At 34.0% G+C, this 23,724-nt stretch overlaps 9 protein-coding genes across 9 annotated transcripts; 5 read left to right on the top strand and 4 right to left on the bottom strand.

The window, feature by feature from the left end:
- Positions 1–231: 231 nt before the first annotated feature.
- DFA_03946 (Hemolysin III) lies at positions 232–1,326 on the bottom strand (the record flags this gene model as incomplete). The annotated part of the gene is made up of 2 exons (XM_004366299.1): positions 232–1,020; positions 1,084–1,326. The coding sequence occupies 2 exons, from the start codon at positions 1,324–1,326 to the stop codon at positions 232–234; spliced, it is 1,032 nt and encodes a 343-aa protein (XP_004366356.1).
- A 475-nt stretch (positions 1,327–1,801) lies between these two features.
- Positions 1,802–5,450, top strand: DFA_03947 (uncharacterized protein; the record flags this gene model as incomplete). The annotated part of the gene is made up of 4 exons (XM_004366300.1): positions 1,802–1,888; positions 2,456–2,555; positions 3,289–3,924; positions 4,237–5,450. 4 exons carry the CDS (start codon positions 1,802–1,804, stop codon positions 5,448–5,450), a joined length of 2,037 nt encoding a protein of 678 aa, XP_004366357.1.
- A 1,309-nt stretch (positions 5,451–6,759) lies between these two features.
- On the top strand, positions 6,760–8,762 carry DFA_03948 (uncharacterized protein; the record flags this gene model as incomplete). The annotated part of the gene is made up of 7 exons (XM_004366301.1): positions 6,760–7,048; positions 7,086–7,253; positions 7,447–7,478; positions 7,588–7,622; positions 7,778–7,977; positions 8,481–8,659; positions 8,748–8,762. 7 exons carry the CDS (start codon positions 6,760–6,762, stop codon positions 8,760–8,762), a joined length of 918 nt encoding a protein of 305 aa, XP_004366358.1.
- A 52-nt stretch (positions 8,763–8,814) lies between these two features.
- Positions 8,815–10,392, bottom strand: DFA_03949 (uncharacterized protein; the record flags this gene model as incomplete). The annotated part of the gene is made up of 3 exons (XM_004366302.1): positions 8,815–9,905; positions 9,948–10,034; positions 10,116–10,392. 3 exons carry the CDS (start codon positions 10,390–10,392, stop codon positions 8,815–8,817), a joined length of 1,455 nt encoding a protein of 484 aa, XP_004366359.1.
- A 193-nt stretch (positions 10,393–10,585) lies between these two features.
- Positions 10,586–12,455, top strand: DFA_03950 (uncharacterized protein; the record flags this gene model as incomplete). The annotated part of the gene is made up of 3 exons (XM_004366303.1): positions 10,586–10,713; positions 10,820–11,813; positions 12,438–12,455. 3 exons carry the CDS (start codon positions 10,586–10,588, stop codon positions 12,453–12,455), a joined length of 1,140 nt encoding a protein of 379 aa, XP_004366360.1.
- A 124-nt stretch (positions 12,456–12,579) lies between these two features.
- Positions 12,580–13,917, bottom strand: dut (dUTP diphosphatase; the record flags this gene model as incomplete). The annotated part of the gene is made up of 1 exon (XM_004366304.1): positions 12,580–13,917. The coding sequence occupies one exon, from the start codon at positions 13,915–13,917 to the stop codon at positions 12,580–12,582; it is 1,338 nt and encodes a 445-aa protein (XP_004366361.1).
- A 584-nt stretch (positions 13,918–14,501) lies between these two features.
- On the bottom strand, positions 14,502–17,350 carry DFA_03952 (5'3'-exonuclease N- and I-domain-containing protein; the record flags this gene model as incomplete). Its single annotated transcript, XM_004366305.1, has 9 exons — positions 14,502–14,942; positions 15,017–15,087; positions 15,161–15,377; positions 15,461–15,968; positions 16,046–16,229; positions 16,320–16,685; positions 16,773–16,930; positions 17,001–17,178; positions 17,326–17,350. 9 exons carry the CDS (start codon positions 17,348–17,350, stop codon positions 14,502–14,504), a joined length of 2,148 nt encoding a protein of 715 aa, XP_004366362.1.
- Positions 17,351–17,989: 639 nt separating this feature from the next.
- eIF3s3 (Mov34/MPN/PAD-1 family protein) lies at positions 17,990–20,318 on the top strand (the record flags this gene model as incomplete). Its single annotated transcript, XM_004366306.1, has 7 exons — positions 17,990–18,579; positions 18,666–19,102; positions 19,435–19,464; positions 19,533–19,623; positions 19,704–19,881; positions 19,964–20,075; positions 20,188–20,318. 7 exons carry the CDS (start codon positions 17,990–17,992, stop codon positions 20,316–20,318), a joined length of 1,569 nt encoding a protein of 522 aa, XP_004366363.1.
- An 831-nt stretch (positions 20,319–21,149) lies between these two features.
- DFA_03954 (uncharacterized protein) lies at positions 21,150–23,033 on the top strand (the record flags this gene model as incomplete). The annotated part of the gene is made up of 3 exons (XM_004366307.1): positions 21,150–21,656; positions 21,797–22,279; positions 22,365–23,033. 3 exons carry the CDS (start codon positions 21,150–21,152, stop codon positions 23,031–23,033), a joined length of 1,659 nt encoding a protein of 552 aa, XP_004366364.1.
- Between the last annotated feature and the right edge of the window lie 691 nt (positions 23,034–23,724).

Raw genomic sequence — 23,724 nt, forward strand, 5'->3', positions numbered from 1 at the left:
CTATAGAGGTTATTATTATTATTATTATTTTAAAAATGGTATTTGTTATTTGTTTGTTATTTGTTTGTTATTATTATTAGCATTTGTTATTTGTTATTATATCATATTAAAAAAAAAGGTTTTTAAATCTCTATTATTTCTTCGTTGTGAAAATATTTGGGCTTATGGTGTATAAAGCCCTTTTAAAGTCGACTTGGTTGTTTTGTTTGATTGAGTTGTTTGAGTTTTCTCTTATTGAATATGAGCAGATTTAAAAGCCCATCCAATTAAATATCTATAGAGATAATTCATATAGTTGATGATAAAGATACGTCTCTTTCCACTACCGAAAAAGGCAAGTTGGAGTTGTTTTTCGGCCCATTCCAAATTATCGATGATGACTGATGATGGTCCATCCTTTCTAGATGGGATGATACATTCGAGGATACAGAAATAGTGGAGGATGGAACCAGCACCGACAAACAAATGCCAGACGGCATGGTTAAAGGGGGCAGTCTCCCAAACGAGGAACATGACACCACTAGTGTAGGCCAAACCACCAGCCACCAACAACTTGAGACCGGTTCTTGGAAGGACACGGATCATATCACGAAGACCGAGTAGTGAAACCCATCCCATAGCCAAATAGAATCCATTAGAGAATACATCTGGAATTGAATCTGTACCAAGAATCATCTTACTAAGTACTCCAATAGCACACATAACCCATACAATTCCAAATAATATCCATCCAAGTTTAATTATTTTACTGTGATTTGGTTGTGGTGTAGTTGTATTATTATTATTATCTTTAATATTGTGTTGTTGCTGATTATTATTTGTTTGTTGTTGATTAGTATAATTATGAATTGGTTTAATATGATTATGAATTAAATTGATTAGAGTCAAGGGAGTATAGGTTCCTGCAATCAACATGTAGATGGCACAATGATCTAAATTTTTGAAAATATCTCTATATGCTTCGAGATTGATGAATACTCCAACAGAGTGATATAAAGAGGAACAGAAATACATTGTCATCTGAAAGTATAGTATATAGTTAGTAAGAAGATATAGTTGTTGATGTTGTTATATTGTGCATACCAATGATAAACCATAGATTGAACAAGATATAACGTGCCAACGAGTTCCTCTCATTCTAGCAACAGTAATGAGGAAAAAGACGGCGGGTATACATAATATCAATCCAATGAAATGTGATAGTGTATTCAGTACTTCTTCAGACCATGATTGTATGGCTGGATCCAATTCGATGACACTATTGAGTACTGAATCTACTTGTATGCCATCTACAACTTTCTTGACATTTTCAGCTAAGACGTCCATGAATAAAAAATAATAATGTTGATTTAAAAAGAGTATATATATATCTACTATAAAATCTATGTATATCTATCTATCTAGATATATATATAATATACAATATAAAATAAATAAATAAAAAATTGATTAGAATAAAGAGAATTTAAACCAATGGATGCAGTTGAGTGAAGAGAGGGGAGGATGAAGAGAGAGAAATGAGAGAGCAAGGTCAAATAAATGGTCAAAGAGGGATTGATGGGAGGGAAGAGACGTTGTCGTCTTTGCTAGGGCAATGAAGGAGATCGAACGTTTTTTTTTTAAAACCATTAAAATTTTGCGCAATTAGCAAATCAAATATCTCTGTGATCCCCTCAACCTCGATCTTTGATCGTGACTGTGGGTTGGACAGTGAAGGGCTTTGACGAGGTTGGCTCGCTCGCACCTTTAGGAAAGAGAGTGAGAGAGGAGAAGATAACAATCCCCCTCCTCGATCGCTACCATGTCTCTATCCTATCTCTGTCTTCATTCACAAAGAAAGAATTATCTCTTCCCTCTCTCTTTTCTTCTTCTCTTTGATAATGAAATTGTATGTAATGGATGGATGGGTAGATGGTTGTTTTCTTCTTACCTTTTTTGTTTTTAGTACTAGTTGGTGAAGAAAATGAATAAATAAATAAAACAAGGAAGTAGTAGTTGTCGTAAAGGTTGGTTGGTTGGTTGGTTAGTTGGGTAGTGTTACAAATAAATATAAAAGAGTGACAAAAAAAAAGAATCTAGCTTGAAATTATTATAATAAGTAATTATATATATAGTTAGATAGCTAGTTATATATGAATGTTTTTTGTGTGTATATCTAATTAGCAATAATAATAATAACCCACTCTCAGAAGAACAAGCAGCACAGAATATCGCACCACACCGATTTCTTTTGTTTTTTGTTTATCAGCTGCTGTTGTCGGGTGGGTGTTCAGGGTTGAGGGATTTTGTTTTTTTCGGCTTCCAAAAAAAAAAGAAATCGAAGCGGGTTAGGTGGAGCGGATGGGGGTGTTGGCGATGGGTTTTTTAAAACAAGTACAAAAGGAAGCCGAGTTGACTTTAACCAACTCTGCAAACGAACTCCATCAACCTTAGTTTTAATATTATTATTTTATAGTATATTAATTTATTAATCTATCGATCCATAAGGACTCATCTATCATTGATCTGGCCACAACAACAACAACAACAACAACAACAACAACAACACATAACACGTACGTTGAAATGATTTAGATCATATAATGTATTCCATTATATTGGGATGGGAGAGACCTCGACAATGAGTTTCTTTGCACGATCTTTACCTGTATCGAGCAGTAATTCAGCAGAGTGGCAAAGGAGGAGGAACAGATCATGAATGAATTCTCTTCCCTTTTATTATAATTCCACCAATTTTTACCATAGGATCTATTTATTTCAATTTCTAAATTTAATAATAATAATAAAAAGAAATAGTATTCATAAAAAAAATATATTTATCTATTTTTTGATTATGTATAACAGTTATTTGTATTGTATTATACTTTACTAGTTGGGTTCAAAAAATAATAATATAAATAAAAACAATGGATCTCTATTGATCATTCACTTGTTGGAAGAAAGATGTGAAAATAAAAATTATTACTATAATAATAATAAAAAAGTATTGGATACTGGAAGGTATTTTAAATTTATTATTATTTTCATGGTACCACCCCACCACCACCACTCTTTGAAGGAGTTCATCATGATTATTTTTAATAATTTTATTATACACATACACATACATACATAGATATAGATATAGATAGTAGTATTTGTTTGTTTGTTTGTTATTTTTTAAATAAATCAAAATCGATTCAGACAAGATGTCCAGCTTTTCATCAAAAAGAACAAGATTGGTTTTTTGTTTTATTTTATTTGTTTGTTGGTTGCAACTGATATCTTCGAGGATTGATGTTGTTGTAGCAACAACAACAAAAGATAATTATAATAATAATAGTGAAAGTACTAGTAATAGTAATAGTAATAATAGTAGCGGAGATGATAAAACAATCCTTTATTATAATGTAGATCCTAGTCGATGCACACAATCACATCCGTGCAACTTGGTTGGAGATACTGATCATTGGACTGGTGGACAGTCACCCAATTGCTCATCGACCACACAGACTGCAGTTGTTTATATCATTTCAAATGGAACCGATGTACCAGAGGAGACATCTGCTCCGTCGTTGTATTGGCCACTGGCTCGTAGTACCACATCGACAACATCATATGTACTGTGGAACACCACATGCTCTATTATCAAGTTGGTGTGTAATGGGAGTGACATGCAAATGACAGTGTCGTTGGATGCTGACCAACCAATCTTTGATTTGGAGGTGATTGGTGAATCGATGGTAAACGTTACACGTGATCTGAATGTTGGAAGGTTACAAGTAAACGATACGGCACAGATAACAGTGTGTAATGCGACGACACTGCAGGTGGGTGCTGCAATGACCATTGAAGTGGGTGCGACGGTGACATTGGACAATTCGAGCGTGTTGACGACTTTGGACGATGCCGTCATCCGTGGCAAGGTATATGGCGGTAGTTATGGTATTACTATTGGCACAACGTGGTATGTGATGGGAGGTGGTGTATACTCTGAGCACGGGTCGATTGTCTATTACGGCTCGATTGCCTTGGCTGACAATGCGCACCTCGTGCTCGCCAACAACACGATCAACAATCTGCGCGTCCTGGACGGATCCAACGCCACCTACTCGTTTGGAAGCGACTGTCAGTACAACTTGACGATCGGCGAGAACGCAACACTGCTCGTCACCCAGTTTGGCAACAACCCGCATGTCACGCCGACATTCTACCAGCTCGACCAACACCACGGTTCCGAGCTCATACTTGATGGAGTTGCTCGATTTGAGATACAGGGTGCGACGGGCATTGACACCGACTCGACAATCCACCTGGTCAACGTGTCGAGCATTGTGTTTAATACGATTGGGGTGACAATCAACCATGTCCAAGTCAGCACACCTCGTCTACTGACCACCACCATCACACTGATGAACACGTCGATTGGATATCTCTCACAAGACACGTACCAGCGACGCAGCAGTGTTGTCATACAGGGGTTCTTTGAAAACCACATCAACCGCACAGGCACACTCCAAAGCACAGTCCTCAACCTCACGGCAACCACTCTGCCCGTCGTCTTTACAGTCGACGACTATCTCAGCATTGCATCGGGGTCGATTATCTCCAACACACAATACGCGACCGACTCTATACTCAACCTTTCACCACTCTCTCGCGTCTACTCGCCAGCCATTATGTTTTCAGGTAGAGACACAGCCATCAACATCAACAATGCTTCTATTACTACACCCAATTTACAGGTGCATTTTGGTAGTATTACTGTGACTGGAGAATCGTCACAGCTCATATGCAAGATATCAATGCTCAATACATCAACCATTACTTTCAACTCTGATAATGCCGTGTTGACAGGTCGACTCGAGGTGGACAGCGGATCAAACACATCAATCCAAGCAGACACGGTCATCCGCGGTGACTTTGTCTTGGTCACTGGACAAACGTACATCAAACCATCAGCTCACCTAAACATCTCTGGTAACTTTATCATGGGTCTTGAAAACTATGATATCACTGATTTCGGCACCACTCTCTACTTTAACATTTCAGATACGTCTCTACAACCAATCATGATGGTTGACGGTAATGTCGATATCAAAGGTGGAGCCATCAGTGTCTCTTTGATGGACTCTATCCCGTCGTCATCCAACTTTACCAAACTTCTCATCCAAACAACAGCCAACCGCGTCTTTTGGTTGAATGACTCTGTCTCTTCCAATAGTGGTGGTCCCTATATCGACCTGTTTTACTCAGAGTTTAGATTGCAACATCACAGCGACAATTCAACCTCACTTTACATTGTCTATACACGTCGACCTGGTGCACCTGGTCGCGAGCCCTCCCGTGCCCTTGCCGCATGGGCCATTGGCCTCATCATCGTCTCGGTCATCACTCTAGTCATTGTCATTGGCGTTTTCATCTATCTTCGTCGTAGAGGACCTAGATCTGGTTATGGTCAAATCAATTGAGAGACGAGGGCTCTAGATATTATATAATATAATTAATAATTGAAAATTTATTTATTATTTTAATTAGATTAAAAATGATGATCACATAGAAAAGGAAAATAAACTAATGAAAAAGATTGTTGTTAAAGAAAGGACTTGGTTGTTGTGGTTATTGGAGGAAGGTGATCCACTATGTTGTTCACTACTGGAGGAGTTATCGCTACTACTAGAGGAGTGACAACCTTAATACCGTCTAGGTGTGTGGGTTGGGCGTTGGATCGCTGGCGCTCCCAAAAAAGTTTACAAGCATTCGCCCTTTCAGGGCTCATTATATATTAAATAAGTTAAAATAGTTAATTTATTTTTAGAAATATTTATTTTTATTGTATTTTATTATTTTTTAGAATTAATTATTAACTTTTAATATTTTGGATAGAAATGATAAAGGTTAAAAAAGTTAAAATTATTTTAGAAAAATAAAAAAATATTGGATTGATTTTAGATTTTGGATTATAAATTCATAATTTTAACTTTAAAATTTGGATAGAAAATATTAGTAAAGAACATAGCTCATAGAAAATGGATCGATGGAAAGATTGGTTGGAATCACAAGGTATTCCACTTCCATCACTATTTTGGATTATCAATTGTCCATCCAATAAACAACAGATTCTACATGGGTGGATAAATAAAGTTGGAGATTGTTTTTGGTATGTAGATACTGTAACTATTTGAATATTGGGAGGTCTAAATCTTTCAGGAATAATAATATCAGTGTATACTTCTGAAGCTGTAGTTTGCATTGTCAAGGTTGGAGGTGAATCAACACAAAGTGTAACCAGTTTACCAATTCTTACAAAATGGATTTGGTTGTATGAATAGACATATGATACCAAGTTGAAATATAACCTGGATTGGATGATAAACGAGAATGCTTTAGTGAGAGTGGTTCTAGCGATTACAATAGACAAAACATTGATTATGTTGTATGTAATAGGTTGAATGTTACTGTCATCATAGAATGTTGGTATATTAAATATAAATTGCTGTTATCGTTCAAAGTTGAGCTGAATCTATAGGACCTCTATATCTATAATAGAAGACTACCCTCTTTAGTAGTACTAATCTTTTTTGTTCACAAAAGAGATCAGAAAAAAAAAAAAAAAAAAAAGGATGTGGTGTCACTTTAGTAGTGGGTTTCAAACAAGAATTTCAATACCAACAACAACAACAACAACAACAACAACAACAACAACAACAACAACAACAACAACATTAAAAGGAGAACCCATGTTTTCTAATATCTTACGACATCTCTTTTAATCATAACATGTATAATGCTTTGACAATAGCAGAAATTGCATCACAAAGCGATTTCAAACGATGGTCAGCAAAACAAGTAAAAGAATGGGCTACAAAAGAAGTTCAAGTAAGAGAAGAATATGCCCAGATGCTTCTTGATAATGATGTAGATGGAGAGAGTATCGCAGTGTTTACAGAGGCTGATTTTGGTAAATGTGGCATAGTCGTCGCACCTGCAAAGAAGCTCTATCTGGCTGCTCAACAACTTTTAATTAAACAACAACAATCGCTATCGCATCAACACAGCAGCAGTAGAGGTAAGTAATGATAGTTATACATCTATCTTCTATTTAGCCAACATATTCGTCTTGTTCGCACATGATTGTCATTCGTCAGATTCCCTGCTGCGGAATGAGTGCATTCTTAAACTCTATCTACTCCATGTTGTATGTATCGTCCTCTTTTATCTTTTTTTAATCTTAATGGTCTCTGTTTTTGCTTCTTGCCTCCAATCATCATCTTGTATTATTACACAATATAATTATATTTAAAACTTCATAATCATTTTATTCTTTATCATATCTGATTCTTTAATAAAAGAAAAGAATATAGTCTTTTTTATTATTATCTATTACTATTCTTTTATCATTATCAGAATAATAGTTTTTCTATCAGAACGGAAGACTATCATAGATTATAAATTGATTTTTTCTAGCATCACATGCTTTTTTTAGATTTAGAGCAGATGTAATTGATCTTTTATCTTTTTTTAAATCTTGATCCATTTCTCTTTATTATATATATAGAGTAATTTATTATATTACTATTTTTACTACTTTTATAATACTTTATTTAGAGACAAAACAGCTACAGCAAATCACTTTTATTAGAGTAAATTTTAATAATTTTATAATAATGTTTTACTAATTATATATAAAAGTATGTTGATTACACATAAAAAGATATTCTATATAAATTCACACAATAGAATCAGTGGTACTAATTCTAAATTTAAATTATAATATTATATATTATCCTCAAGACAGATTTGACAGAGCAGCACTATTACAAGCGACAATACCAAAATCATTTTATACAGTTGGAAGAGGATTAAATACTTTTGAATTGATAGAAGATGCTCAATCATTACAAGACACATTGGAAAAGCAATTGAATGCATTGTCACCAAACAATGTGAAATATGCAATCAGTTGGCCAACATCACAACAACCAAATACTGGTAAATGTAGATAGCGTAAGTGGTAGAGAGATAGAGTGTATCAAGATGATAAGACAACAATAAGACAGAGTAAATATGAGGGAGAGATATGAGATAATATACGTATGTAATAAGTAGATTATCGAATATGAGTGTTTAGTCTCATATTTATAGACAACACGTGACGGGGTGACTACGTCGTGTTGTGGTAGTTAGTTCCCCTGGTACTAACTACTCTGTTTATTTAAGAATGATATAAGGTTGGATATCATACATTGATACCTTCCTATATATTTAGGTTACTCGAATGGATAGTACTCTGGGACTCTTCCATCTATGATCGTTTATATATTTACTTGTGCATCAACAAGAGATATTCAACCAATCTTTTCTTTTACTAATCAATTATTTCGTCATTTAGGTTTTAATAAAGATTCAACAAATAAATTTAATAATAATATTTTGGAATCAACAAATGTAATCAACTTACAATCTGATAATGTTTTATTTATTCATTCACATTTATATAGATGGGGATGATGATATATTACAAGAGGTTTATTCTGCAGCTAGTAATGCAGATTTTTCAAATATACATTGGCAAAACTATGATGTTGAATCATATAGTAAACAATTGGTATCAAATTCAAAGACAAGTTTTACCATTTATTTAACAGATCAAGATGGAAATGAAGTCAATTTAAATGGTGTAAATATCAATCTGACATTGATTTTATTCAAACATAATGACATCTCACAATTGGTAAGAGAATATATAAATTATTTATTGGTCAAAGAAAAAGAATCATTAACAGTTGTTGATGAAATTTAATTTTTAAAAATGAATTGAAATAATTAGAGAAACTATTTTATCTTACCAAATTTGAGATGAGTTACCGATGATGGCAAGTCGGTGGGGGTGAGATCTGGGTATTGATCCATTGAAAGGAAAAGATGGGTGGTTGAATCCGGGATGGCAAACACCAGTGGCATGAATAGACCACCGGTAATTGTGAAATGTGTGACAGAGTCTGACATCTCTGATTTAAAGAATTGGTAAATATCACCACTGAGTGTGATTTCTCTGACAGTATTTGGAATATTTGTTGGTGCATTGTCGATACCGTTGAATTGGAGGTGTTGAACCGATGGAGGAATAGAACCTGGTCCAATCGAGCAACGACTACATAGTTCAAGATGCTTGATGGATGAATGAGATGGAAAGTGTTCAGGCATCAAAACAGTTGGTTCAAAAGGATTAACATTTTTAAATGTGACTTTGAGGTGTTTAACTGACGATGGAATGGCGAGATGGTTCTTGCTAATTGGGTGGAAATTAATGGTCAATTTGGTGACTGACGACGGAATGGTGGTATTGGCACCAACAAGGAATGCTCCCAAGTCTAGATCAGTCACTGTGTTGGGGATGGATGATCCATCGATCAATTCGATGAGATCACCCACCGTACTAATGAAAAGTCTCTTTAATCCAATTGGTAGAGTTAACTGATCCAATAATAGATGGGTGTCTAATATTGACAATGTTTGAAGTGTTGGTGGCAGAATACTGCAACCATCGTTATTGACAATAGTGGTTTCTTCACCATCCAATATTAAAGTTTCGAGATATGGTGGTAAATAGAGATGTTGGTCATATGAATACCCAATTCGTAAGTGTGTGGTAGTGACTGGTAAAGAATCCTTGGCCAACTTCAAACTGTACTCATTTCCAAATATGAAACGTGTAAAGTGGTTTGGTAGAGTTGGACATTGGTCAGCGCATATATCCCTATTGATTACCAACTCTTTGCAGGTTGGACCAATAAGGTTATACTTGTTTTTGATCAAGTGATCCCAATCTTTGTCTTGGTCGACGACCAATCTATAATATTGTCTTGGCAAGTGTCTCATCCTCTCCGATGTCTCGAAACATTCAATCATAAATGTCATAGGTACTTGGGAATATTAAATAATCCTTCCATTCATAGAATCTTTACAAGTCATCATTAAATTGACAACATTTCGATTATCATCTTGAAACTTTAATATCTCTACCATTGAGTTTCTAATCATATTGTTTTGAACTAAATGTAATAATAAAATATAATAATTAGAATATATTCACCGTTTCAATGATCCTCATATGTATGTATGTATATACTTACAATAATGATTATTTTCTACCACTATAGTCTCCTCCTCATTTTCTTTCTGGATAAATGTTCGGTTCACTACATTGTTCAATGCTTTTAGACATTGTCTATAATGATCACTTATTATCTTTTCACTATTAATACTATTACTATTATTATTATGTGTTGTTGTTGTTGGAGAAATGATCATATGATTGCAAATAATACAACTGCGATTGTCGTCATCCAATGATCTCTTTTTAATGTTATTGAAGATGATTTGTTCTTTTTCATCATCATAACTATCCATCTTTATAATCTCTAATCCTTAGCCGAGAATAAAGAAAGAGAGATTGTTGTTGTTGATATTCATTATTATTAATATTATTATAGGTTGTTTGTAAAAAACATTAAACAATCATTCCACTTTCTTTTTGAAAAGTGTGCTTCCAAGCATTATTTAATTATTGTAATTATTATACCTCAATACATTATCTATCTCAATGAGAGATATAGATAGTATCATTGATTATAACACTGATCGGAGCAATAATAATATTGGTGTTATAGATGTCTTTGATAAAAAGGTCATACTACTCAGTACATATCAAGTTTGTAATGGGTTGCATAGGTGCGTTCACTTTTTAAAAGAGATCTCTATGGAATATTCAACAACATGTTAATTAATCATCATAGATTGGAAACCTTTCTTTCTCTTTCTATCTATCTATTTATAGATCAACGATATATGACACTCATTACTTTTATGATGTCTTTGTGGAGAGACCCACATTATTCCCCGATGCGATGATCATCAAGGAGGCACAACTCATATACCACAAATCGAATGAACATAATGAACACGGTGTTCCGTGCGCACCATATCTGCATATCAAACGATTCACCAATGTACAAGTGACCAAGGTCGATATTGGAACAAACAAGACCAACCTATTTCACACAATGAGTACCCTGCCAGATGAATGGATACCACAACACTTGGTAGGATCGACTGTTCTAACAGATGACATTATCGATCGTCGATGGAGTAAAGCTACTATAAGTGGAGTTTTACCAACCATACTATTTAAAAAGATCATTGGGTATCTTTGTGTTTTGAAAGGATCAGGATCCTATATTCAACTGATTAATCTTTCATTGGTTTGTCATAGATGGTATTTTATAGTATCAAGAGAGAACCTAAACGTTAATGTGAAAGTATGTGATGACCAAATCTACCAATTTTATAATTTATTTTTTAGAGGTCAACAACATTTTATAAAGAGCATCAATCATTTGGATCTATCGGTTCCTGCTGGTTGTGAACCAATCTATCCATACACACAAGACTTTTATACACTACTCTCAGAGAGATCTATCTCCATTCGATCCATCTCTTTTCGCAAAGATAACGGACACCGTTGCTGGGCTATCCAATCAATATATAGTGATTGTTTTCCCAACCTTTCCAAAATACATGTGGACAAACCACCCAAAGTATTCTTTCAAGTAGCCAATTCTTTACCAACTTTAAAGACTGTCAGTCTCTACATTTCCAATATTGCATACCCATTTCATCCACTTGTCGAAGTGATCAAACTAGTCTCGACAAACCATACGATAGTCAATTACTCTGTCATTGTTCGATATGATATTGCCAATACTGCCGACGAACTATTGCAAGTTTGTATCTCCAATGGGTCCATTCAAAAGATACGTACCAATCTCATAGTATCAAACCCACAAATCTACCAAAATGCACTGTCATGTCCGTCATTTAAGAGTATATGTGTAGCAGCCCCTTTTTTAAAATTCACAAACAACACCTCTTTAAATTTACCGACATGTTCTAAAACACTTCAATCACTTATTCTTTACCGAAAGGGTCCATCTGATAGAAAACAATCTTGTCGAAGAGATCACCATGTAACACTACATCTTGCCACTATACCCATCACTCTCAATGCCAACATCAATCTGACAACCATCACCATACACCGAATGTACTCTTATCTATCAGATGATTTCTTTCAATCACTTCAACAAAATCAGACTATTATCAATCTGGCATTTGTAAACACACTTGGTAATTCACATCTCCACCAATTAGGAAACCTATTGAAATCCAACCAATCCAAAGTTCAAAACCTATACCTTTTTGATAACTCTTTTAACCAAACACCAGAACCATTAGTGCTCCAGTTCTCATCCTCATTATTGGGTAATCATACATTACATACTTTACATCTATATAAAGATTTCTCTAAATGTAACATAATACTCTCTGCCAATTACAACAATCTCATTGTACTCAATCATCAAACTATTCCAAACAAAAAGTATATATTTTACAAGTTTAAAAGTAATATATAATATATAATATATTTAAATGTTTAAATAAAACTTAATTTATTTATTTATAAATCTTCTGCTGTACATCATGATTATTATGATTTTTGTCTTGTTCATTATTATTATTTGTTATTATTTGTTATTATTATTTGTTAGTTGTAGTTGATTTAAGATCTGGAACAGTATTATTATTATTTTCAAGACATTGTTTTTTCAAGATCTTTTCTTCGGTTGAACCAAAACCACCAGCACCACGACCGGTATCTTCAAACATGTCACCAGTAACTTCGACGACTTGGAAGTGAACGATTGGTCTTGGGATCATTTGGAATCCACAGAATGGGAGTTGGATATCTGGTGCAGCAGGGTCGACCTTGACCAAAGCAATCATAATGGAACCAGTGTATGCACGATCAATGATACCAACACTATTGGCCAACATGTATCCACTCTTGCTAAGTGACGAACGTGGAACTACATCCATATAGTAGCCAATGGGTGGACGTACCTTGATGCCAGTGTCGTACAATGTGGTAACTGGACCAAACGCCTTGACAGTCTTGATGATGGTGAGGTCATAACCACTATCACTAGCACGTGACTTTGATGGGATGACTGCGTCCTTTGATGTACGAGTGATTACAAATGTAGGGTCGTCGTCACGACCAGCAGACTGTGCACCTCCAGAGGTTGGACACCAAACACACAAATCCATGTATGTATTGTAGTTACGCAAATTGTAGTATGTGCTGCCGTCATAGAGTTTGGCCAAAAAGTCAAGTGCGTTTAATCCACTCCACTCGATTGAGTTGGCGTCGTCACCAAGTGCATATGGTACGTCGACAGCTTGACCAATCGCCTTGAGCATCGAATGTGAGGACGATGTGACAACAGCACGTGGAGCAACTCCCTTGACACGCTTGATAGATGCGTCTCCAGCAGCATCAAAGAATCCACGGACAAATGACAATGTCAACGATGATGACGATGATCCAAATTGTGGAAGTTTAGAATCAGCCCTAGTACCATTTTCAATTTGCAAATGTTTCAATATATCTGCAACCATTGCACTTGACTCGATTGTGATCATTGACACTCCTTGACGATCAGCACCACGGACAATATCAAATAACTTGTTGATAGAGGATTCATCACCCTTGATAGTGATCAATCCTTTGACACTGTCAACTACCGTAAAATCGTTAGCGATCCAACCAAGGAGATATGCCTTTGCTTCAGTATCAATGGTTGACAATAAACCATCCAAATACTGCTTGTCACTAGATGTACCAGCACTATTGGACGAGTGAGCACAATCTTGACATACAATCTTTCCATTATTCTTTGCTGCACCCAACAATGTATCCTTGTAAGCAATCTCATAAATATCGCTACACCCTTTAGACAACTTGACATCACATTCTACTTGTACTAATGTATGTGATCCGTATGAAAGACCACTCGTATTACTAAGAATTGCCATAATGTATAGATTATATATAGATACTAAACTAATATAAATATCGAGAATAATGAATAAAACAAAAGCACTTTAGCAAATTTGAGCAGTTGCTGTCAGAATAATGCGAGGGAAAATGTTTTTTTAAATTTTTCCCTCCAATTTTCAATCAACTAATTACCAACTACCAACAAACAACATGTAAATATAATAGATGCTAGTTATATATTATTATAAGGTTATGATTTATTTATTTCAAATCGATTTGTAATAAATGGATCATAGTTTTGTGTTTGTTGATACTGTAATTGGGGGATCGGTTGTTCAACATCTTCAAGATTTTCGGTCAATGGTTGTAGATTATTATTATTGATTGTTGAGGGGGGTGTTGGGGCTATAGTGTACTAAACTAAACTATACAAGAATAATCACCTGTATATATAGTTTATGGTTGGGATTGTATATTTTTTGTTATTATTTTCTGATTTTCTGTATTGTATTTTTTGTTTTCATTTTTCTGGTTTTAGTATTATATAATGTAATGGTTGTTGTGTTGTTGTTGTTTGTTGGTAGTTGGTAATTGGTTGATTGTCTCTCTCTCTGTCTTTTTAATTATCAATTTGATCTAGACGACATTTCTTCCATGCTTCATTAGCTTGGATGAAACTTTCATGGAGTGACTTGTCGATAAGATTTTCTTTGACGAGGATTGGCAAGACTGATACGATTTCCTCCAAAAATTGGGTGGCACGTTCAAGATCGTGTTCAATGTCGATACAATTGGGGAAGATATCCTTCATGTCTTCAATACCAAGTCCTTCGAGCATGGTACCCTTGACCATCAAGCCCATACTGGCATTTGATTGCAAAAAGAATGGAAGTTTGGTCGAAAAGTTGAAATATTCATTTGGTTCAAAAACAATTCTATGAGTTAAAAAGTGTGAAGTGGCTGTAATCTCTATCAAGTTTCTTAATGTCTTGTAAAGTGTACGAGCAATTTCATGGAATGCCATCAAATCATGATCTATTGGTCCTGACCATGGAGTATTCTAAAAGAGAAATAAAAAGTAAGTAAATAAATGTGTTATTGTGGGTTGTTGATAATAAACATAACAAAACATACATCAAGTTTGCATGGTAAAAGACTTAATAATCTTGATAATAAAGCAGTCGTATTATTTGATGATGGTCCCTCTGTATTGATGAATGAGATTAATATTAATATTTTTGGTTAAATTTAATAAATAAATAAACTCTATGTACTTACCAAATGAAGGTTTTGGAATAAAGGTTAATTTTTCAGTAGATAGACAGTTTGATCTCATTAATTCGATTGCTAAAATAATCTCTTCTTGGAACTTTGATTTCTTTAATTGTTCCAATACACGTCCATAAGCTGTTAGCTTTCCATCATTACCAATGTACCCCATGATCGAAAGGGATTGATACATAATATAAAAGTTTGCTTCGTGTGAATCTTTAATCTAAAAAGATTAAAAAAAAAAAAAGAATTAGAATGATTGAATGAATGGACACTTTTTGAATTTAAGCTTTGATTGATACATACAGGTACAATAGGTTCTTGATTATTATTGTTACTGTTGCTATTATTATTATTATTATTGATTAATGGATTTGATGAAGAACAAGCAGCAACAAATTGAAAGGTGATTGGAAGATTTGATTTTGTTTGTTGTTGCAATTGTTGTTTAATTTCATTTGGAATGACAATTGACTTGGAGTTGTTGGCACGTCCAAATGGGGTGGAGTTGAGGATGGTTGCATGTGGGATTTCGAAATCCTTTGGTTCGTACCAACGAATATTTTTGACAACCTTGTTGTGAATGTCATCGCCGAGGCATGCAGAGAGCAACCCTAATGTCTTTGCACGCACATCCTTGAGATACTCTAGCATACGACGGAACTCTTCAGATTCCACCGTTGGGAATGGTTCAATCAAAATACCACTAATCAAATTATTTACTACCTGTGGACTAACTGCACCTTGTGAAATATAGAAATATAAATCATTTGGTAATTTTGGTCCAAATATTGAATTTAAATCAGTTGGTTTACTAAAAATAGTATATATATATATAGAGGATATGATTAGTAAATGTTTAATTTATATTATATTTATATTTATACATACACTTGATAGGCTAAATCTCTATAAAGTGGTTCACAGTGACATGATGGAGTGTAAATCATATGATTTCTTAATAAACATTTTGTTTTCATAAATTGTTCCATATACTTTTCCAATGGATACATATGGAAATGATCTTGAATCACTGCAATACCAGTTTGATGTTGTCTTACCAAATCACATGCAACTAAAAAAATTAATAAACCAAATTAGTTAGTACAAGCTTGTCTTCTTCTTCTTCTTCTTCTTTGTTTGTTGTATTTGTTTGTATACATACCTCTAAATAATTGAGGACCAAAATTATTATTAATAAAATGAGGGAATAATGGACAAAATTCATAACCGCATAAAAGGATAGCATCGACAAATTGGTCATGAGTCAAAGCCAATTCATTGAGGATGGCCTTGAGATCGATCCAAAAAAATACACCCTTGTCAAAATCAATATCGACAATCAAACGATGAATACCAAACAATAATGATTCGTAACCTCCCCAAACGGCATTGAGGTAATTTTTCTGTGATGGATCAGAGAACAATGCCAATTGTGCCCACAAGAAGAATGGAGCCTTGAAGAATTCTATATTTTGTTGTTTGAAATAAGATATAATCGATTGAATAAATGGTACCAATAATACTCTTTCTATAAAATGGGTAAAAAACAAATAGGGTATGATTGTTAGTTGGTTGTTTGATATGTATGTCTTGTTGATATTAATTAATTAATTACCAGAATCAGAGAATTGAGATTCAGCAAATTCATATTGTCCTTTGTAATAGGCATCCCAAGCAATACTTAATTTCTGTGCACGTGCAGTTGTAGCTTGTGGACGATCCTTTAAAATACTCAAACCAGGGAATACAAAGAATGGTTTAATATTTGATTTTCTAGAAATTAATATATGTTTGATTAATAAACTTCATTGACCTATTGTGTCTGTGTTGTTTCATGACATACTTGATCTTTTCCAATTCCTCTTGAATGACAGTGATCATTGTAAGTGGTGAACCACCCATAGTAGTTTGGAATGGTTCCTTGAGATGTAACTTTAATAACCATTGAATTGCATCGATACCAACTCTATTTTCATTTAATAATGATAGTTTACTTGTATTCAAGTATTTCTCGATAAAATCTAGGTAGAGAGACGCATCATCATTAATCATCCGATCTTTTTCTAGGGTTGTGGTGGTCATGCTTATACTATATATACACTGATTGATCTGATGTGATCATCAGATATAGTAGTATATAGTAGCTACTAACTAGTTAGTATACATACCTTGAAAGAAACGTGGAACTGGCATTGTATATCTATCTATGTATCCGTCTATCTATATCTATCTTTTAATCTGATTGTTGCTCTCTCTCTCTCTTCTTTTTGATTTAATATCGTCTCTCTCTCTTCCTCTTTTGTATCTAATAAGTGAGATCAAATAGGACTAGCACTATTTATGTCTCGAGATATAAATAGAGAATATCTAATATATATAGTATAAAGTAAGAATATAATGAAGAGTGATGTTTAGAATCACACTGCAGAGTACAGAGTATATTGAGGTGAAGTTGTTTTTTTTTTTTTGTGCTCATGTATTGGCCCATGCCACTCACTTTGAGCTCAGCCAGTTCATCCAAAAATCGCACTATTTTTTTTCATCAATTTTTATGATTATTTTTTTTTTGAATCAGTCGACTTTGATTATTGAACAGAGACTCCTCCTCATCTTCTTGTCTCATACTCTCGCGCTCCTAGCTCCTTCCTATATATAATACTATATTTAACTCATCATCATCATCATATCAGATAGATAGACATTGATATTCTCTTTAGACGACTAATAGATATCAAACGATAAAAGGTTAACTAGATAAACTATATTATATTATATACAACAAACGAGACGATCAATCAATTAACATATATAGATAGATAGATATAAAGAAGAATGTCATCAACACCAACCAACTCAACTTCACCAACTACTGCAGCAGTTGCTACTACAAGTACCGCCGCCACAGCAGCATTGACCATTCAAAACATTGACGAGCAGATTGTTGCCGACTACAACAGCAGCAAGTTGGATGTCGTTCAAATCGACGGTATCGTTGTCATGAAGATCATCAAGCAATGCAAGGAACACCTTCCAGAGTTGGTGCCAGGTCAATTGCTCGGTCTCGACTTGGGCACTACGTTGGAGGTCTCTAACTGTTTCCCATTCCCCAACCCACGTGACTCGGACGAAGGTGACTCGAGCGAGGGTATCGCAGAGTACCAATTAGAGATGATGAGATTCTTGCGTGAGGTCAATATCGACAGTAACACTGTCGGCTGGTACACCCCAACCTATCTCAACTCATTCTTTAACGAGTCGGTCATTGAAACCCAATTCAACTACCAAGCCACCATCAACCAAAAATGTGTCGTCCTCGTCTACGACCCCATCAAGACTTCCCAAGGTACCCTCTCCTTGCGTTGTTATAGATTGACTCAACCTTTTATGGCTTTATTCAAGGACCAAGAATTCTCTAGAGAAAAGTATGCAATGAAAAGAAACTAAAAGAATCATACAACATGACAAACAATCAATTACTAAACTTTTGTTTCTTTAACCATGTTTTTAGATTAGATAGTGCCAACTTAAACTTTAACGATATTTTCGAACAAATCCCAATTAAAATCCATAACTCTCAATTAATCAATGCTTTACTTTACGAACTTGAAACATCGGATTCAATGACCTCCAACTTTGACCGTCTCAATATTGGCAACAACATCTATTTGGAAAAGGTGCTCGAAGGTATGACCGACTGTGTCGACTCGCTCTCACAGGAGCTCTCCAAGGTTGCCGGTTACCAACGTAACTTCCAACAACATCAACTCCAACGCAACAGCTTCATCCAAAAGAAGGCTCTCGATGGCCAAAAGGCATCCGAAGCAGAGATTGCATCGCACTTGGCTGCCGTCCTCAAACCACTTCCAAACCCACCATCCAAATTAACCAGTCTTTTGCTCTCTAACCAAATCAATAACTACTGTGAACAAATTCACTCCTTCTGTGGTAATAGTTTAACAAAGTTGTCACTGTACAAAGAATTAACTAAATAAATAAATTAAATCTTAAAATATAATTATAACTTTCAAACAAACAAACAAATCAAAACAAACAATTTACTTAATAATTTTTTCAAAGAGAGAGTGTGTCGTTTCTAAAACTTGCATCTTCATCATTTATTTAATATTATATTTCATTAATCTTAGATTGTATATAGAGAGAGAGAAAGAGACAGAGAGAGAGAGTGATGATGATGATGAATAGATATATACTAGTAATCATTGTATCATTGATATACTTGACAAGTTGTATTGTACAATGCAATAATAATAAATTAGATGGAAAGATAGTTGCCCCTAATCTTAATGGTATGTATGAATGAATGAGTAGCATTGCATCGATAAACATAGTATACTTATTGTTTCAATCACTGTAGCAGATATACCAATAAAGGTTAGATTAGTGAATACATTAGACACAGAGATTATAATTGAACAAATACCATCAAAGGATGGATCATTTTCTTTGTATTTATTAAAGAATAGCAGCAAAAGAGAGATAGATAGATTACTAATTGATGATTATCTTCTATATATTGCTATTATAGTTTCAATGTACCAGCAGGAAGTTATGTGTTGGATGTAGATAATTTAAGATATGTTTACAAACCACATAAAGTTGAAGTAGGAAGTAAATCAAACTCTATAAAGATTAGAAACGATAACAATACCATTGTTTCAACACCAATTACTTTACAACCAGTTGCTATTTCAAATTATTTCCAAGTATGTCTGACACAGTATTTCAACAACAAGAACAATTACAAATCAATGATTGGACTAACGTAATCTCTCTCTCCACTATTAGCAACATGTACCATTTAGTATTTTAGGATTCCTTTCAAATCCAATGTTTATGATGATGGGTATTACAGGTATATTAGTAGTTGTCATGCCATATATGACCAATGCAATCGAAAGTAAGTAAACAACAAATATGGCAATCTTTTAATTAATCGATCGATCAAATCAATCAATTAATCAGATTCGTAAATGAATGATGTTAATTAAACCATGTTTATTTTTTTCTAGACGACGAAGAAGCCAAGGAAGCATTTAAATTAAATGCACCAGATATGGTTCAAAAGGTACCTGAATGGCATAGCCTTCAAATTTCACAAAAGTCTCTTCCTTCATCCTCTCCTACTGCATCTTCCAAATAATAATAATAATAATAATATTACGATATACGCTTTTAAAAATAAATAATAATAATAATAATAACATTGAACATATCAAAAACCAATCCGATACATATGTATATAATCATATGGAACACCAGCCCATATGAATGTGATTGACCAACAATCACATCAATATTTCCGTTGTTGGAAAATTAAGTATGTTGGATTGGTGGTGATTGTTCAACCAACCAATCAATCAATCAAATTTTTATTCGTTTTGGTGATTGTTATTGTTGTTTGGGTGATGGTGGTTTAATTCGGATTCGTTGAACCTGACCAAAAAAAGATAAAATCACAATTCTTTGAACCTTAAACAATTCGGGTTGTTTGTTTATTTTATTTTAAAGTATTCCTCCTTTAACTTTAATTTATTTTATCTATTTGTTGTATGTCTTTGTTTGTTGTTGATATAATTGTTTATTTCATTCCATCCTACAGAGTAGACACTTTTATAAAAGATCAGACTTGCACCCCCAACCGAACCCATCCACAATCGACGATCAGAAATATTTTTAGATTCACAACAACATCCAACACCAAAAATTTTATTGGTTGCAGTTTTTGTTCAGCTTTCAATTTTTTTTTTTAGTTTCAAGTTGATTAGCTTCGCTTGCTCAATATAATCTTATCTTACGCACTCACTACCTTCCTCATCATCCCCTTTGTACTATTTATTGTAATATTATTTATTATTAGTTTAGTGTGTATATATATATATATATATTAGTATCTATCGTATCATTCCTTAAAGTAACAAGTTTCGAGACAAGATAAGAAAAGATAAGATAAAGGATACAAAGAGATATAAAGATGGCACTTAGACATACAAGACCAAATTACAAGTTGGTAGATATATCTGATGATGAGTATAGTGATTCATCATCATCATCGTCATCATCTGATCATGATGACGATCATTCAGGCGACGATGTAGACATTCAAGACCAACACGAAGGTTTAATTCAAAACTTTCAAGAGAGAGCCAATATTATGCACAGAGATGCCTACAATCAGACAATGGCAACTATTGGAGGTGGAGTAGGTGGACAAGATGCCATTCTCAAGATGATCGATGAAAAGTCAAAGAAAAAGATGATGGACATCAAGACTATCAGCGAGAAGCAGTCTGATCTCGACAAAAAGATATCTACTCTTCTTACCATCATCGAAGATCCATGGCAAGATCTTGAAGTTGATCAAAGTGCACCTGCATGTATCATCGAAGGTGAACTTTACAAAAAGAGATTCAACTCTACTTGGAAGAAATATTATTTTGCCCTAAATGGAAATAGTTTATATTATTATAAATCAAGAAATGTAAATATAAAAGAAAAGAAAAGAAAGAAAGAAAGAAAGAAAGAAAGAAAGAAAGAAGAGAAAGAAAGAAAGAAAGAAATATATATATATATATATATGATATGAATAATGATGGTTAACTTTTAATTTTTAATTTGTAGACAAAGAAACCAAAGGGAATCATTTCAATTTCATTTGTATCACCACCAATTGGATTGACTGAAAAGAATATCGTTGATATGAAGACACCGGATGTTAGTAATTACTTTATGCAGGTGTTTTCACCAAAACGTATCGATTCAATCTGTGCCACCAACAATGAGGATTTTGAACGTTGGTGCAATATTTTGCAGAAATTGGTCAAGGACAAGTTGGAGGTGAACGACTATACCTGTCGTTTCAATGCATTCCAAGAGGTCTATCCATTGTTTGAGAAAAAGAGTGAGATGGAGTTGAACAGACTTTTATTGCTCTTGGCAGAGATTGACAACAAATCGACACATATCATTGGAAAGGCTAAAAAGGAAAAGACTGGTAATCTCATGATGATGGAGGATGATGAAATCACTGGTCAAATCACTTGGAAACAATATTACTTTGCATTATTAGATAAATGTCTTTATTATTATAAATCTTCTAAATTGGTATGTAACAAACAAACAAACAACAGAAATGTAAAAAACAACAAAAGTATAAGTTACTTATTGATTTATATTTATATCTTTTTAGCCACCACAAGGAGTTATTACATTAAAATATACAGATGTTCAAATATGTGATACAACAATCTCAAATGATTTACAATATTCGTTTAAATTGACTACACCATTGAGTGTATTTATTCTCAAGGCAAAACACCAAGTATCTTTGGAGGATTGGGTTGATACTTTGAACCAATCAAAGCACGGTAAACCATCCAACAACATTCTCGGTCACATTCCTTTACCATTCAACCTTCAAAATCAAGAGTCTAGCAGTCTTGTAGGCTCAATGAATATCAACAACAATAATCATAACAACAATAATCATAGCGATACCAATAGTCACAACAATTCACCAACTCCAGGTCTAGTGATGAGTGGATTGGGTAAAAAATTCATTCCTACCTTGGTTTACACTCCTGTCAATGCTTCACCAGGATCCAAGCCTAAAAAGGTCAAGCTTTCACTTGGATCCAATACCATTGGACGTTCGGAATCATGTAGTGTCGTCATTGACGACAAACAAGTGTCTCGTATGCATTGCAAGGTTGAAGTGACCGATACCACCTGTACTATTTTGGATATTGGGTCTGGTCATGGCACCAAAATTAATCGTAGAACAATCGATCGTCATAACCTCGAAATTGGTGATACCATCAAAATTGGTAAAACTAAATTAAAGTTTAATGGTAACTAACTAATATTCGTTTAAAAAAAAAAAAGACCTCCCCAATCAAAATATATTAACTCTAACCATTTAATTTTAAATTAATATAGTTGTAAAGAAATAATCGCAAATTCAAAACTAAAACAAAACAAAAAAAAAAAAGAAACAAGAAACAACCTACCTACCTACAAACTTTCATTCAATGTACATTTCATTTTATTTATAATAAATAAATATAAATATTTATATCAAAATAATTAAAAGCCATATATATATATATATATATATGATGGAGTGGACCAACCAGATCAATTAATTTCAACTCTGTTCAGGGTATCTGATTTTCCATAAAAAAAGAATGGGAAATATTTCCTTCTTCTTGTTGACTGGGAAAAGGAGGAGATTATATAAGAGTTTAATAATAGAAGTAGATTTTGTACATACATATAATTCTAAACATTCTTGGTTGTTAGGACATCAAATCCAGGGGATTTACCAAACAAACTTGTAGACAGGGGTACATTAAAAGGTCAGTTTGAATGATAAATCCCTTGGATTGTCAATGAAACCATAAAGATGTTGTCCATGTTCGTGTTAAAGGAATCGATATTTTTTAATTGATCTTGTATCAACTTGCCTATTTGGAATACCAATGTTTGTTTACTTGTGCTTTGCAATGCTCTCGATGAGTAAACCATTCGAAAAAAGCGCAGAGGATACA

Source organism: Cavenderia fasciculata (genome assembly GCF_000203815.1).
Source record: "Cavenderia fasciculata unplaced genomic scaffold Scf_Dfasci-G-b-285a01.f1-5, whole genome shotgun sequence".
NCBI lineage: Eukaryota > Evosea > Eumycetozoa > Acytosteliales > Cavenderiaceae > Cavenderia > Cavenderia fasciculata.